The 16,356-nt window shown below is 43.1% G+C and overlaps 2 protein-coding genes across 4 annotated transcripts in view; both read right to left on the bottom strand.

The window, feature by feature from the left end:
• Positions 1–583: 583 nt before the first annotated feature.
• BAG2 (BAG cochaperone 2) lies at positions 584–8,652 on the bottom strand. Its single transcript, XM_041477393.1, has 3 exons — positions 8,310–8,652; positions 2,416–2,525; positions 584–1,442 (listed from the first exon to the last, which is right to left on the bottom strand). The coding sequence occupies exons 1-3, from the start codon at positions 8,474–8,476 to the stop codon at positions 1,042–1,044; spliced, it is 678 nt and encodes a 225-aa protein (XP_041333327.1). The 5' UTR covers positions 8,477–8,652; the 3' UTR covers positions 584–1,041.
• Positions 8,653–14,914: 6,262 nt separating this feature from the next.
• The window catches only part of ZNF451 (zinc finger protein 451), a 33,895-nt gene continuing 32,453 nt past the window's right edge, over positions 14,915–16,356 (bottom strand). For 2 of the 3 annotated variants that reach the window (XM_041477457.1, XM_041477458.1), the window contains exon 15: positions 14,915–16,057. In XM_041477457.1, the coding sequence (XP_041333391.1) occupies positions 15,987–16,057 (71 nt within the window). In that variant the 3' untranslated portion in view covers positions 14,915–15,986. The remainder of the gene's footprint in view (positions 16,058–16,356) is intronic. The other variant, XM_041477459.1, reaches the window with a different exon arrangement.

The raw sequence follows: 16,356 nt of genomic DNA, 5'->3' as shown, positions 1-16,356 counted from the left end.
CAGCCTTGGGTGAAGTACTGCAAGACTGGCCAGGCTGCAGGGGGTGACAAAATTCCAGGCACACCCTAAAATCTGCAACTTTTGACCCACAGCCACAGAGCTCAGTGATGATGCACAGCTGTTACTGTGAGTGAGAGGGTGGAAGATAAAAAACAAACCAAAAGCCACTCACACAGAGGTGAGTAATGCTGGATGTACAAAGTACTATCCTATACAAGACACAAATACGGCGTTTGCCAGGTGAGAAGTCAAAATGTTTTGCTCTGTGGCTTCATAGATGATGCAAAAGTGGAGTAGTAGCTGATAAACAATTCCTCTTCCTATTATCTTTTAAAAATACATACACAGCAATCTCAAAGCTACAATGAGCTTGTGGGACCAGAATGGTGCACCAGGCATGGAGGGCGGATTTTGAGAGTCAGGTCATTTGTAGCCTGGCTGGTAATCCCTGGGATACATGTGTTGCTTTTCACTTCCTCAGTTACGAACTGGGCAGTAGCTGTCTGTCTCTAGTACTGTGATAGGTTTATTCAAAATATTCAAAAAGTGCAAAATTATAAATGGTAATGAGTAGGACACTGTGTTGTTTATGAAAATACCATAAATGGTTTATTAATTCTTTTGATTTATTGCCATGATTTTTCTTTTGTCCCCAAAAGTCTGGTTCACACACTACATATGCAGCAGAGAAAAGCTGAAATCTCATGATAGGACAAAACAACTTTAGTTTAAAAAACCCAGGAGAATGGAGAAAGGCTAGATTTTCAGTTTCTGTCAGTTCAGCAGAAGCACAATTACAATTTGCAATAGAGCAGTTACCGACTCTACAGAAGAACTGATAGCATTCCTTATTGCCAAAAGAAAATGCCAATGCTACCAAAACCCATTAAATGCTTGCACCTCGCAATCAAAGATACTTTGGTGCGTGTGGATGTGTATATGCTTGTGTGCTCATACAGAGAATTCTTTTCTTGGCTTCTGTGTGCTTTTTTCGGGCGCTTGCTCATCCTGTGGTTTGCCAGAAGTAGCCAGGAGGATACGTTAATCCTGTTTACTGTTGCAAGACTGCCGAACAGATGATTTCTGATGCTCCAACAATGTGATGGACTTTTCAGAATTTTCCAAGTTTCTGAGCAGAGTCTCTAGGCGCCTTTTGATTTTCTTCTGATCCTCAATGGCACATCCGATGACCACAGACTGAAATTTCTGATCGATGGGTCCCGCTGGCACGTCGGACGTGCACGCACCGTAAAGTGACATTAAGCGCATTTTGGCGTCTTCCAAATCATCGAGGAGTTTATTGACGATCTCATCGATCATCTTGGTGGCGTGCAGTAGGGATTCCTGCTGCTGCGCGTTGCGGATGGTTTCTACGGAAACCTCCACAGTGAGGGTTCGGCCCATCAGGCGATTAGCAGTCAAATTCAGTTCTTCTCTCTCACCTCAATTCAAAGCAAGAAAATATTCTTGGTTACAGGCAAATACTTTCCTGTGCAAATAGCTCATCAAGACACTCAAACTGCTATAACTTGGCAGTAAACATTCTTTTTTAAGTGACAATCAACATGATTTCCAGAAGGTAGAAATGAGCTTTTTACATTTGCCCAAGTCATACTCATTTCATAGAAGCCAGTATCTGATTTGGAATGAGGCATTAAACGCTACTAAAATTGTAAGCAATGTTTTTCCACTGCTGACACAATGCTTGCTGTGTCACTTTAAAGCAAAACATACAATATTATGAGGAAACACTCAGGAACAGAACTAGCTCATTAAGGACTTCTGTGCCTTTCTGAGGGAGAGATTTAGAATACCCCAGAAGGTCATAAAGACAAAACTAGATATAATAAGAGGCCATGAAAAAACTGGTTTTCTGTTTTCTGAAAGTATAGCTGCTTTTCAAAAATATGAAATGTAGGCTCTTGAAGAGCCAATAAACCACCAATTTAAAGCACCTAATAATCAGGTTTAGGGAATATATTTAAAGCCATGAATCACACAACTACGACAATGATCTTAATCATCAGGTTCTTGCAGGCTGTACGCTTTGTAGCACTCATGCCTGTCCAGTAGTCAAAATCATTTTCAGCTATATTATCATCATCATCATCATCATCAATGATTCTCCCCCAGGAAAGCAATGTTAATCTTGATTTTGAAAATGTATCAGTGAACTGAGTATAGGCTTTCACATACACAGCAGTGACGTTCATGGTACTCCATCCACCTGAACACCATGAATTTAGTCAAGAAGAAGAGATCTCAGGATAATGAGCAACACTTCAACAACCTCAGCTGGCTCCAATGCTGCACCCTTACTAGCAGCAGAGTGCTGCTCACAAAGAGCTGCTCCCTAAAAAAACGGGCTGATTAGACTTTGGGTCAGTTGGAGGGTACAGGAAAGCAGCTTCTCACCTTCACTGATGTGCCTCATATCCTGGCTGTTCTGTATATTGTGGATCATTTCAAGCAGAATTTCTTTCTCTTGCTCCATGGCAGATGCTGCATCACGGAAAGCCTCTACCCTGTATGTGGTTGAACCAAACAAAATGTTTAAATAAAAAAAATAGCTGTTCACCTATATAGCTGCAAAGAACTCTTGTTTTAAACTTCGGCTTAGAGTAAGTGCAGTCAGTTCTTGGTTATCCATGAGACAGATTCTCTGACTTCATGATATTCTCTATCTTTTCAAGACTCAGTATAAATAAAAAAACCAAACAGATGGAGGGGCAAATGGAAACAACAGCAATTCATCTTTTATTTCACTGACAGTGCTGTTCTATCTTACTCTGCGGATAATTTGGATATGCAGAGCCTGATGGTACTACAGCCCCATAGCAGAAGTCCTGTAGCCAACTGGCAATTATTATCATCTGCCTAACTAGGAGAGAAAGGGACTGAGTCCCCACCAGGGAACTTGGCAGTGAGGGTGGCAGCTGCAGAGATGGAGGCAGCAAGGGGCCCTGGCTCCCTGTGCCACCGCCAGGCCAGCAGAACCCACAGAATCCACCTGCAAAGCAACAAACACTGCAGAAAAACTGCAACGCGCCAAACAAGCCCTTTCACAAAGGAGAAAACCCTGTGAGCGGGACACAGGTCACACACTTCTATTAACTTTTACTAACATGACAGGGCTTTCCCCGACACAAATGGTGTGCCTTGGTCACTGAGAGAAGATGCTGGACTGCTTGCTCCCACTCTCACTGGTACTTTCCATGGAACGATGCTCACTGATTCACACAGGGAGGAAGCTTCTGTGGGAGCAGCTCCTGTTTCTGGGCTTGCAAGGAAGCATGAAACTCAGTCCCTCCTGAAGCCAGACCCCTACTCCAGTCCCATTACATTGCTCAAGCTGACATGTGAGCCTCACAGTGAGGACAAGGGGAAAGTCCATCAGAAACTGTAACTACTGGGTCTTGGTAAGGTGTGGTTCTGTGCCCACAGCCTGCTCTCCTTGTGGTATAAAGTGCAGACTCAGCTCACCATGGGCAATGTGAAAATGCCCCATAAGAAATCTGAGTCTAGTTTCTTAATTCATGTCTTATTCCCCACCACAGTTTTAAAGAGGGTGCTTTTGCATTCAGCTGAATAATGGAAAAGAACACTGGAGAACTCTAAGGCAACACTTTACTTGACCTGATACAAAAAGGGAAATGTCCCACTCCCTTGGCTTTTCTCTGAGACTTGAGGGTAGGGGCTTCCAGAGGATTTTCCAACCTGGAACTGGTTACAAGAGTTGCACCAAAACCATCAACTCTTCGTCCTTGGGCCACACAGAAAAGCAACAGTATAATGTGAACCCGGCTGATGGTTTGAGATGTTTGCAATGCACAGCTCGGGAGGTCTGGCTGCATCACAAGAATCTCCATCTATCCTGAAATGTTTACGAAACCTGGCCAGAAAAGGGGAAACAAACCAAAACATTGTTAAGTCTCTTAGGTGCTCTACACTCTTCAACATTTCTGGGTGCTGCCCTGAGACAGCGGTGGCTTATTGCTGTCTCTGCAGATGAGGGCGCGTCTCCTGGGACAGGAACGGAGCTGCTGCTCCTTCCTCACAGGCTGGCTCAAGGCAGGTAACTTCAGAAAAACAGCAGCAAGAGAAAAGAGGGTGAAAGCAAAAAAAAAGGGAGCATTTGAGGATATAGTCACTCTTCACAAGCAGCCTGCTCACAAATGATTCTGTTTTACAAAATATTTAACCTAATTTAGTCAGTGAAAGCACAGGCTTCAGGCCTTGCCTTTAATGTTTTTTCTGAGGAGGAGTGGGAAAAGTTAATGCAATGCAAATTCATGCCAAGAGCAAATACTTTTAATTATTATTTCGGACTGGTTAGTAAGAGCAATGAGGCAGGTGGAGTCATTTCATACTTCAGATGTCTTCACTTTATAATTTAGGAAGTCTAGTAATATTTTCAAAATGCCTTGCCATGCCTTTTTAAAAAAACTAGTCACTGGAAAGTTGTAAATTAAAAATCTGACGTGCAGATTGTCAGTTTTGATAGTGTTTTAAAATCAGATTCTGGATATCATTGTACTGATGTAAAAACTGAAGTTCTGCCTTCAGTAGATAGATCAGCCCATGATTTCCACAGGCTTTGCTGGGTCCTAAGAAGAATGTGGAAAAGCTGCATTGCAGGGATATATCCTGAACTGGTACAGTTCTAAAGAGATGCCTAAAATATCACTGCTTCCAAAGGCCAGCTTGGTATGTGAGGTAGGACCTAAAAGCCAAATTGTCAGAATCAATGTTGCATACTGCAAAAAAAGAAAAATACAGTTCAGCAACTAGAGCTTTGATTGACATTAATTTACTAAAGGTAATGTAACCAAATCGGAAGAACTATTTTATTTGCAATAACTGCTACTTCAGAATTATTTTCACCATTTCCCAAACCACAATATAGAGTACCACACAACAGTGGGACGGGGTCATTTCGGAACAGTGCTCTAGTGGGGGTGGGGGGAAACCCAACAAAAAAAATGGAAACCAGTCACACCAACTTCAGAAAAATAATGTGTCAGGATCACACCATGCAGTCAGTTCTCATAACTTCTTTCCTAAAATGCATGGCTTCTTAACTTCACAGGTTTCTGTAAATCTTTCCTTTCCTTGTGTGGGGGACTAAAAAAAACACAGTTGGAAGATTTAAACCTCTAACAGAGGTGACTGATGTGGGAAGGGGTGGAAACACAATCCAAGTCTCAAAAAAACAACCAACCAAAGCATAAAAGGCGAAGAAAATAGAACACAAAATAGTCATATTTATGCCCAGTTATCAATTATTTTGATGCAGAAGTACAGTCTTTTTTCTTTAGAGATGAAAACCTCCAATCATATTTTTACTTTGAACAATCCAAGTAAATTTGTTGCTTTGAACCTCAACTAAATATTCCATCTATTACCTAACACTGAAAAAGACATTCCTTACTTCTGATTTTCCCTGTTTGTGAGCAATTAGGTGAGCAATGCCTTTTTTTGCTACATACCATTTACATGAGCAGAGCATTCCCCTGAGAAACAGGTGGACCAGGCTGTGCTTTTGTTTCCAGATGAGAAACATGACACCCGCTTTCTTAGGACAGCTGCAATAACCCTGTCCTTTAAACTACTGACTGACTTAAACAGCCCACTATTAAAGCCCACGGGCTGGAGGTTCAGATAAGTTTTCAAAGGAAATGAGAAACATCTGAGGATGGAACAGCTTTTTTTTTCCTGAAATGGAGCTAATCAGGCACACTGGAGGGAGACAAAACAGGGGGTTTCACCCTGGCATCCTCAGCTCCTCCAGCTGTTGGGAAAGAAGCTCTCACAGTGGAAAGAAAGGGAAGGCTGCCCTCCAGCTGAGTGTCCTCTCCCAGGTAAGCAGTCCTGTGAACACTGAAATGAATGCTGGTGGAACATGATTGATCCAAACAAGATAAAAAGCACCAAATATGAAGATAAAAGATACCCAGCAAGAATCTGACTTACCTCATGTATCATCACACCTAAAATTGTGTTTTCACTTAACACAACCAACAGAATGCAGTGACTCATAAACAGAGCCTCTGGTCTGGCTTCCAGCTGCTCCTGAGATATCTTGGCACTGGCGAAGGTCCGAGCCCTTACAAGGGGCAAACGTGCCACCTGCCCCCTCGCCACCTCTGCCTCGGGCACTCGCTCCCCAGCACTCCCTCCCAAACTGATTCCCCTTCCCTGCTCACTTTACATACAGCAGAAATCCCCTCTGCAAACACCTATCAGGGAGGTACAAAAATACCCCATTACTGTTGGGAAAGAAGCTCTCACAGTGGAAAGAAAGGGAAGGCTGTTCAAACTGGAGCATTTTACAATGGCTTTAAACTGAAAGAGGGTAGACTTAGATTAGGTATCAGGAAGAAATTCTTCACTATGAGGATGGTGAGACACTGGAACAGGTTGCCCAGAGGTTGTGGACTCTCCATCCTTGGAGGTGTTAAAGGCCAGGTTGGATGGGGCTTTGAGCCACCTGGTCTACTGAAAGGTGCCCCTGCCCATGTCAGGGGGCTGGAACTAGGTGACCTTTAAGGTCCCTCCTGTCCCAAAACATTCTTTGATCCTGTGGTTTCCAGAGGGATGAAGCTTGCTTAAGAGCTCAGTTGACTTTAAGCAACTTGAGAACTGAGGATTGTTGAGGGTTTTAATTAAAGGCCGTAGTTCAGTTTGACGAATTTTCACTTATTGTATCTACAAGCAACATCTTGAGGGTCTATAGCAAAACCAAACAAGCTGGACAAGGAGAAAGATTGGAAGTTTCTCCTCCTGTCAAAATAAATTTGAAATGAAGCATGCTGATTAGTTGTGAATAGAAAAAAAAAAAAAAAACAAAAACAAAAGCATAAGACTTGAGTGGCTTTTATCAAATTAGACTTTTTTTTCTCTCATTACTATTCCACATTTAGAATTATGGCTGTCTGAAAGAACCACAGCAAACTGGGAAGTTTAATTGAGGGTTTAATTGCTGGCTAACCAAACTGTCTGCTTTGTTTCAGAGTCACTCAGCAAATCTAAAACACATTTTTGCATATTCTCATGCTAATTTTTGGATTATATATTCATCATACACCTAGACCTGGATGTAAGCAGTGAGACTTGTTTGCAGACAGTGATTTTGTTTAGTCAAATTCAGAGAAGTCTGCAAAGGACTTCAAGGAGATTTAATCAAGCTAAGTGAAAGGCTAATATAACAGCACATCGAGTCCACTCCTGAATAATGCAAAGTAATGCAGGCAGAAAGGGGAAATAAAACCCCTGCATCCCACAGAGCTCTTTTAATTACAGGAAAGTCCTAGAAACGTTCTGGGTGGTTCTGTGAAAGCTGCTGATCAATATGCAGCTGTAATGAAGGAAAGGGTGTGTTGAAACAGTACCAGAGGAGGTGAATCAGTGGCATCCTGCACATCCATCCACCTCAGAAAGGACACTATGTAATTTAGCAGAGCTGAGAGGACAGGGAAGATGATTAAAGGCAAGGTATCATCTCTCATGAGGCCAAACTGGGAAAAAAGTCAAATGGCATTAGGTAGGGAACGTCAAGTAGCAGAAAAAGTCAGGACATGTCTTGGCACAATAATGAAATGCACACAGCATGTTCAATAACTTTGAAAAAACACACCTCAGCTGCAGAATGCAATGCTGTTCACATTTTATAGTGACACGTTTTAATACACCTCAGAGAGGAGGTGGACACAAACACAGCAAGAACATCCACAGCTGAACCAGTAAGTGCACAGGGAGGCTTGGCAGACGAGAAGCCTCACACGCCAGCATACAGCACTGCAGCTTAAAGGCTAGCCAAAGTCTCCGAGAGCCTGAATGACACCACGTTTTATCCTCGGATTTCCTGCATCTTCTTATAAAACACCTGTCCGCAGGTGCGGGACAGGGGCGACAGGGTGGGACGACAGGCACGATGCTCGCACCCGCCGTGCCACAGCTCGCAGAGCCCATCCCCGTCTGCGAAAGGCTCCCCGCACCCTGAGGGGTAACACATCCGAAGCAGCCCTTCGCGCTTTCTCTGAAAAACGTCTACTTTCATACATTCCTATACATAATCCTATTTTCGTGTATTTCCAGGCCACGCTAACTCACCTTAGAGCAGCAGCTCCCATTTTTAAGCTTGGAGGAGAGCCCTTTTTCCCTCGGTCCCCTCCAGAAGCCTCACACCGCCCCCCCCGCAGCCCGGCCGGGGCAGGGCTCCGCGCCCGCCGCCGGCCCGCCGTGCGGAGCCACCGGCTCGGGGCCAGCCGGCTCCCCGGCCCCCTCCCAGCGCCCGGCCCCGGCCCCACCTGAGCTCCAGCTGGTCCAGGTTCTCGAGCAGGCGGCTGGAGCGGTCGGCCATGGAGGTGGAGCGGTAGAAGCGGCCCCGGAGCTGCCCTCCCGACTGCTGCTGCTGCTGCTGCGGCTGCTGCTGCGCCCCCTCGCTGGCCTTGGCGCTGATCCTGGCCTGGGCCATCCCACCCGCCGCTGCCGCCGGCGGAACCTCGCTGCGGCCGCTCCCTCCCCGCGTCCCGCAGGCGGCGGCGGCGGCCGAATGCCGGCACCTCGCTCATGGCCAAAGAAGGAGCCGCCCCGCCGCCGGCCCCCGCGGCCACCCCGCCCCCGCGCCGGGCCCGCGGGCGCCGCCTCACGCAGCGCGGCGGGGCCGCCTCGCCTCGGCCGGGGGGCAACAGAATCACCGGACGGGCCAGGCTGGGAGGGACCACACTGGGTCAGCTGGTCCAACCTCCCTGCCCCAATCGAGTGAGGGAGACTCCACAACCTCTCTGGGCAATCTGTTCTAGTGCTCGATCACCTCGACAGTAAAGAAGTTGTTCGTATTCAGGTGAAACTTCCCTTCCTGTGCATTGTCTCTTGTCCTATTACTTGTCACCGGGGAGAAGAGGCTGCTCCATCACCCATCCTTTAGGTACATAATCACAGTGATGAGGTCCCCTCTCAGTCACCCCTTCCCGAGGCTGAACAGACCCGGCTCCCTCAGGCATTCCTGGTGAGAGAATTCTCCAGAGCCTTGGCTGAGGTGCCTGCCCCAGAGCTCCCTGTCCCTCTGGTCTCTGCCCTCTCCGCACACAGCCCTGGAGGCCGCAGCAGCCCAGTGTCCCCTGGTGTCACCGACACCGCAGGGTCACCTGCACCTGCCCCCGCACACCCCGACACGGCGGCCGTGGGGTGCCTCTGCTCCTCCTGTCACCCTGCGGGGCACAGAGAGACCCCGGGCTGTCCCGCTCCTGTCTGCACTCCCCGTTGTGACAAAAGCAACAAAACCTGCACCAGCCAAAAGCAGCATGAACTCTGGCTGTAGTACATCTGCAGTACAGATATTTTCAATATCTGTATTAACTTTGTGTGAGATGGGAGCTATTGGTATGAGGATTTGAGTTCCAGAACTGGTCTGTATGGCTGGTTCATTGGTTTGCCCTTTCATTAAAGAAAACAAGAAATCCACAACTACCCAAATGTTATTTTTATTTAAGGCTAATTAAAAAGTAAACTACAAAACTGAAAACAGTGGAAAGTGCAAGAAACAAGAAGAGAAAAAATAAAGAGCTTTTAAAATCCAGAAGCTTGAAAGGAGAGAAAAGTTAAATCAGAGACACCCTTACTGCAAGCAGAACCAGAACAGAATTCCTAAAGAAAAAAAAAAAAAAAGGTACTTTGGATACTGCTACTTATAGTGCATCTTTCTCCTGCCAACTGCAAGAGCCCCCTACTACTTGCAGAAAAGCAGCTGTTTCATCAGCTGTTATTGTAGGATTCTACAAAAAAGCTTACTGGAAAGAAAAGTGGTTTATGTTCTCTTTTTATGCTAGAGAGAAAAGATAAATCTATTTCATGGTAGCCAAGGTAATGGATCTACATCTAGTAATGACTTGTCCCAAGAACATATTTAATTTGCCTGTATGAAATGGCACCTTCTCTCTCACAAGCACCAGCAATTCAAGTCACACATAAGTTTTACTTGCCACTACTGTGAGTATTTAAAAAGGAATTTGCTTATCCCAAAAGACGAGGTTTGGGCAAATACCCCATGGCTCTAACAGACCAATTTTTGGCACCCAGCTAAGAGGGATTTTGTTGCACAGGGATACTGTTTTGTGTGCTTATCCTGCTGTGATTCAAAATAGCTGTTTTCTCAGGCTCGTCCATTCAGAATGATATCATGTCCCGAGTACTCTCGTTAAATTAATTGCCTGAGTTTTCTTTGTTCCATGTGGTTGGATAAGCAAGGCTTATTGCCTGTGAGCTCATGGAAATAGCTTCATTTGAACAAATGTTCCATCCATCTCTCTACAAGCTCTATAGAAGATAATTAAAAACCATTCCCCCCCCCAACCAGAACCCATTTGTAGCCATGACACATAGTTTGCTACCATTTATTTCCTGGGATCCTTCTATTCTTCCTATGCCAATTTATTAAGCATCAATTAGATTGGGTTTTAAAAGTAGAAATCAAAGTAGCTGAACAGCTCTGAACATGTAAAACATGAACAGCTCTCCACAGGTAAAAACAGCTGAGTCAGATGAATCAGAGATGCAGAACAGCCCTAAGTGTCCAAATGTATCACAGCTGACTTAACCTCTTTAACAGCAAAAGGAGAGTTTACGTGGGAGGGAATAGCAAAACTGAGGAAACAAAATGCAAGTTTAAAAGCAAAAATGGTCTTCCAGGACAAGTCTTGAAATTATTGCCTGTAAAAACTGGGATATTTTCCCTTCCAGAGACTTCGAAGGACCTTGAAAACTGCTTTTCCTGCTCTCTAGAGTAATTGCCCCCACCTCCTTTATTTTTGCTGAGGTATGTAAAGGGACAATTGGCATCACTTTTCTAAAATAATAACTGGTTGGTCTAGAAAGATTGGGGTCCATTCTTGTGGGAAGGAAAGTGATTCACAGCTCAGTTGGGGGAATTCTGAGGACACAAAAGGCAGGAATTGGGTCCTTCAGGGAGGTAAGAAGGAGGAAGGGCCCCCACACATGAAACAAAGAACATATTTCATTCTCCTTGCCATCAGTGGTGAAGCATGATCAGGACTGCTGGTGAGGCCATGCTAACATCCCTGTCTTCTCCCATGTCCCCACATCTGTGCTCATGTGAAGGACCGCACAGCCCGGCTCTGGCTATGGGCACCAGCAAAAACATGAGGAGAGGGTGTGTGTCCCATTGTTCCTGCATTCCCATCACAGCAGTGAAAACAATGGCTGTCTCTTGTTTAAACTACAACATTGTAAAAAACGGGTGCTGATTGCAAAACAGAGCAATGAACAGTAGTCTCATTCACATGCACAAAGTCCCTTGAGACAGCAGAAAGAGCAACTTTCCCAGGTCTCAGACATCTGATGCATCCGTAGAAGCCCCAGAGCCAGGGAGATGGCCTACACCAAAAGCACCGCAAATTGTAACACTACTAAATAGCACCTTAGTTCCAGCTTTGCCTTATTTCAAATCCTGATATATACCTTGTCACATATCCTAGCACTTACACATGAGCTGTCATGGAACAGGATCAAAGAGAAAGTCCACACCCAAGAAATGCCATGCAGGCTTATTTTCCTGCCTTCACCTGCAGGAATTTAGTATTTTCAAGCTGAAAGATGGGAAATTTAGGTTAGATACTAGGAAGAAATTATTTTCTGTGAGGGTGGTGAGGCACTGGAACAGGTTGTCCAGAGAAGCTGTGGATGCTTCATCCCTGAAAGTGTTCAAGGCCAGCTTGGATGGGACTCTGACCAACCTGGTCTAGTGGGAGGTGTTCCTCTCCACAGCAGGCTGGAACTAGATGATTTTAAGGCTTCTTCCAACCCAAATAATTCGGTGGTTAAGAACCTTCCTTGTGCGCAGGTCTTCTGGAAACACAACAGTTCCCAGACATGGCTGAAGGATGCATCCATGGCTCAGGCCAGCCAACAAAAACCAGCCTGCAGTCTCTCCAGCACTGCAACAACAACGATGGGCCAACCTGACTTTTCAGGGTATGTTTTCAATGAAAATACATGTCTGCTATCACAGTAGGCTGCCTCCTCACTTCACACCTGCTGAACCTGTGCTGCTGTGCCTTTACTGCTGTTCTTACCAATGCTAATTAAAACTAGCTGTGGGTTTGCCTTTACACGCTGCAGTTGTTTTACTGTGTGGGCAAGCCCCGAGGTCCCAGGCCTGTTAGAAGTGTGAATGAAGCCCTCTGTCTCAGGAGCAATCTGAAAGCTTCTATGACCATTTTGGGGCACGCAGCAGTTCATTCTCACTGGAGCAAAGCAGACGATTAAATGAGCCAGTGCATTCTGTACAGCTGCAGATGCTCGGTCGATTGACAGTGGAGCTCTGAGCAAAAAATCAAAGGGAAGGACTACCAGAAATTCGGATATTGCAGTCAGTGAAAGCCAATTTGCACAGATTTACAAAGGGAACTTTACATTAAATTTCCATGCACACAGAGCTTTGCCATTCAAGTACACACTTGGCATGTTCTTGCCATTTGCCATAAATTTTCTAACTTGTTTACGTACACTTTTAGAATTTTCTCAAGCCATATTATTTGACCCAGATTGTTACTACTAAGCACCAAACAACTTGAACTAAGAATTTCTACAGGAAACTTGAACGGGTTTAGAAGTACCAAAGAAAAATGCAAATGCAGACTTTCATAAAATTGCTTAGCTGGAAAGAACTGCCAGAAAGTATATTTGTGCTAATGTAAGCCAGTTTTTCTGAATTAATTTTGAAACAATTCATCATTCATCCTCCTCACCTCCTTCCAATTTACAGCAGTCACTGTAAACACAGCCAGGACACTGCAAGCAGATGATAGAACACTTTCCTTTTAAGAAAGATGATGGCGTAACTTCATACCTCTATAAACTTCACTATATTTGGTAAAGATTTCATAAAGGTTTGCATTCCATGACCACTACAGGAGCAGTGGTGGTCATTTCTGTATTCCTTGAAGAGCTACGAAAATTAACGCACCACCCAAAACATACATACAAGGCAAGTATCTTAGAGTCAGCTAATCTCTCCCTCTCTTTTTAATATTATTAAGTAACAGAAGCAACCAGGCAGATATAACACTGCAGTGGTTCGGTGACTTTAGTAACAGTTGCACTGGCTTATTTGGCATCTCACCTTGTCTCTGAATATGATCAGAAAGGGATTTTGTTTCGTAAGAATGTGGCACACAAAGAACCAATGAATTAAAAGCCTTATACCAATCTCAAATTGTCACGGTTTCAGTTTTGTAAAACTTAACACATTTACCATACAGAAATTAAGAGCACTGAAATGAACACCTGATGGTAGTCAGGTAGAGATTAGACTTTTTGCTCATTAAAGATAAATACAAAGAAGCACTACTGAATTACTTTAGGCTAACGAAGGTTGAACTCAAACATCACCACAGAAGTAAATGCTCTTGAAAAGGGCATGACAAATCACTCCTACTACAAATGTACTGGGCAAGCCCCTTTTAGCAGACAGGTTGTGCTTGTAAACTCAGGCAGATTTCTCAGCATATGAAGGACAAACCTCAAAAATTTCAGCCAGTTAAACAAGACTCACCAGACAAAACCATTGAATTCTGGAACACATTTACAAGACAACTTTTCTAGTTGAAGGTGTTCAACCACAAGATGCTGGTGAGTAACAAGTCACATGTCTGTACATGCAGTGTTTTAAGAATCCCATTTTCTCTGTTCTTCTGGAAACAGAAGTATCACAAGCCTGTGATGGCAGAAAATTTCACAAAGAAAAATCTGAGTTAAAAGAACCTCAAAGAGACCAAAATTTTCTTCAAAATGAGGCCAAATTTCAAGACATTGCAGATTATGAAGACTACTGTTATAAAAATTATAGAGAAACCAGAACTCTATTTGGTTTTTTATAAAAACCAAAGCAGCAACGGTTGGGATTTGCCACTTGTTTTGGTAAGCAGATGACAAGGCCAATACGATGTGTTTAATAAGTGGAGCTTCAAGTATACTGAATATGTGTGCACACAGGACTTTTTTTTTAATGCAAGCAATTAAGTCATGGCCCATCAGGTACAAGCAAACTTTAAATTTATGACAGAATAAAATGTTATGAAAAATAAAGTACATAATCATAACATAGCAGACTTTGGAGAAGACAATCTGTCCAGGTTTTAAACACCATTGAGTCAAAGAAATTTCTCAGACTGAAACATCTTTTCATGTGAAAGGAAATTGAAACTTCAGGATCTATATGGAAAAAAACCTGCCCAAAAGCTTCTGTAACTTAAGAGATGCTTTTGAGGATGACAATTGTTTTCTGTTTCATTCCACCCTTTAACAGAAGCACTGGGAAAAAGGGTGGGAAAAATTCTGGAACTGATTTAAGCTAAAGACAGTAGTAAATTACGTAGCTAAAGACAACTCAAAATCTCCCATAATAGGGCTCTCTCAGCAGCAGTGTGAACTACACACCTGAATTTTACCAGGAGTGCAATGAACCCAAGACTGGCAGTAGAAAAACAAGCAACAGACACAAGGGAAAACCACTAAGAGGTCCTGTTCACCCTGTAACACTTGGGAGTCACACTCAAATGCACTGTAAGTTTTCAAAATATTTTCTGGCATTTGAACAGTTTCTTCAAGGTGTACAATTGCTAATGAGTCCTAGATACCTCACTAGATTCTTCCTTCATTCTACTTGCTTCAGAGATAGCAATTATATCAGGGTGATGATTAGAAATAAACCAGTGTCAGTCTTCCAGCTTTTCTAACCATGATGACAAACAGCTGTAGTTATGCTGACTCTTTGGAAGAGTGAGAAAAATCCAGTCTTCCCCACATCATATTCTGCACAAAAAGTATCTACTTGCATAATGAGTATTTAAGGATACAGCAGGTAGAAGCAAACTCGCAAGGTGAGTGAATCATAAAAAGAATTAAGCTGGCATTTTATTACACTGAGATTTCTTACTGATTGACAGCAATCATTAACTGAAGGATAACAGGCTGGTAAAGCTGGACAGTTTGCATAGGTATTTTTAAACAAAACTGAGAAAGATGACAGATAATTTTAAACACAAATAATTTCACTTAAAATAAGGACAGTACAAAAATAATTAGCACATTTACATCCATTTATCCAATGCCACCTCTTCATGAACAGAAGAGAGCAAAGAGCATAGTATACAGAAATATTACAGTTTAAATCTTTTCACATGTAGTCCAAACAGAAACTAGAAAGTTTATTTAGATTCTGTTCCCTTAAAAGGTTGTTCCTGCCTCAGGTAAGGGAGAGGCAATGAAGTCATCAAACTTTAAGCCATCAAACCCAAATACTCTACCACTTCTAAAAAAGCAAACACATTTACAAAAAAAGCTGGTAAACTAACTGTAAAGCCTGTGGTCCTGATTCAGACATTTATAACAAACAGGACAGAGACAAAATTATGGCCTATGAAGTAAAACCAGCCACAGGCAAGAGTTAGGCCACATGTTCAACAACCCTGGGATCTAAGCTTCTCTTTATAACAAGATTAGCCAGGCAAATCTGAGATAACTGGAGTTTACTATTTTTATCTGGTGCAAAGACTACATGAAAAAGTAAATAAAGACAATGACATTTTGTGACAAAAAAATTAAATACAAGAACCAATTTAAGAAAAGAAACCTGAACAACCAGGAACCCCAAAATACCTAGTAAGACCAGCCTACTAATTAGGCAACAATTTCAAACTGCTAAATTGTAGAGACTTAGTCATCACCCCTTAGAAACAAATATGAAAAGGCTTAAAAATTTCTTTTTATCAAACATAACAACATTGCTGTGAATATGAATAAACTCCAGCTGTTCATCAATATGACAGAGGACATCAGATTATTAATCTAACAATTAAAGACATTTCGAAAGTGGCATTTCTGAACCCTTGTAAATAGATGGAACAAGCTTCCTTTTTTGTGAGCAGTTCTGATGGCATGGTGTTAATGTACTGAAGTATCTTCATTTACATTTCCTCAAGGCTCCTTTTGATAGCTTCTTGCAGTTCTGCATCTTGCAGTTCTGCATCTCGCAGTTCTGTATAAATAAAAAAAGACTGTGATGTCAAAATGCAATTGATAACTAGCCATAAACACAACTACTCTCATATTACTACATAAAGCATGAACTTATTTCTGTGGGTAATGTCAGCAGACTGCAAAAAACCACTAAGAAACAGATGAAAATATTTCCTCTCCTTGTTTTATACTATCTTTTCAACACTACAAAATGTGGAAAACACCTCTACAGCTTGTCACTGTCTTAACCAGGAGCAGCCCAATGATTAATTTAAGATCATAATTGCAACTCTGTATTTACTGGTCAAACTAACAGCA

Source organism: Pyrgilauda ruficollis, unplaced genomic scaffold, assembly GCF_017590135.1.
Source record: "Pyrgilauda ruficollis isolate IOZ18807 unplaced genomic scaffold, ASM1759013v1 scaffold40, whole genome shotgun sequence".
NCBI lineage: Eukaryota > Metazoa > Chordata > Aves > Passeriformes > Passeridae > Pyrgilauda > Pyrgilauda ruficollis.
Note: the sequence above shows the minus strand (reverse complement) of the source record. Positions and strands in the feature narration are given on the sequence as shown.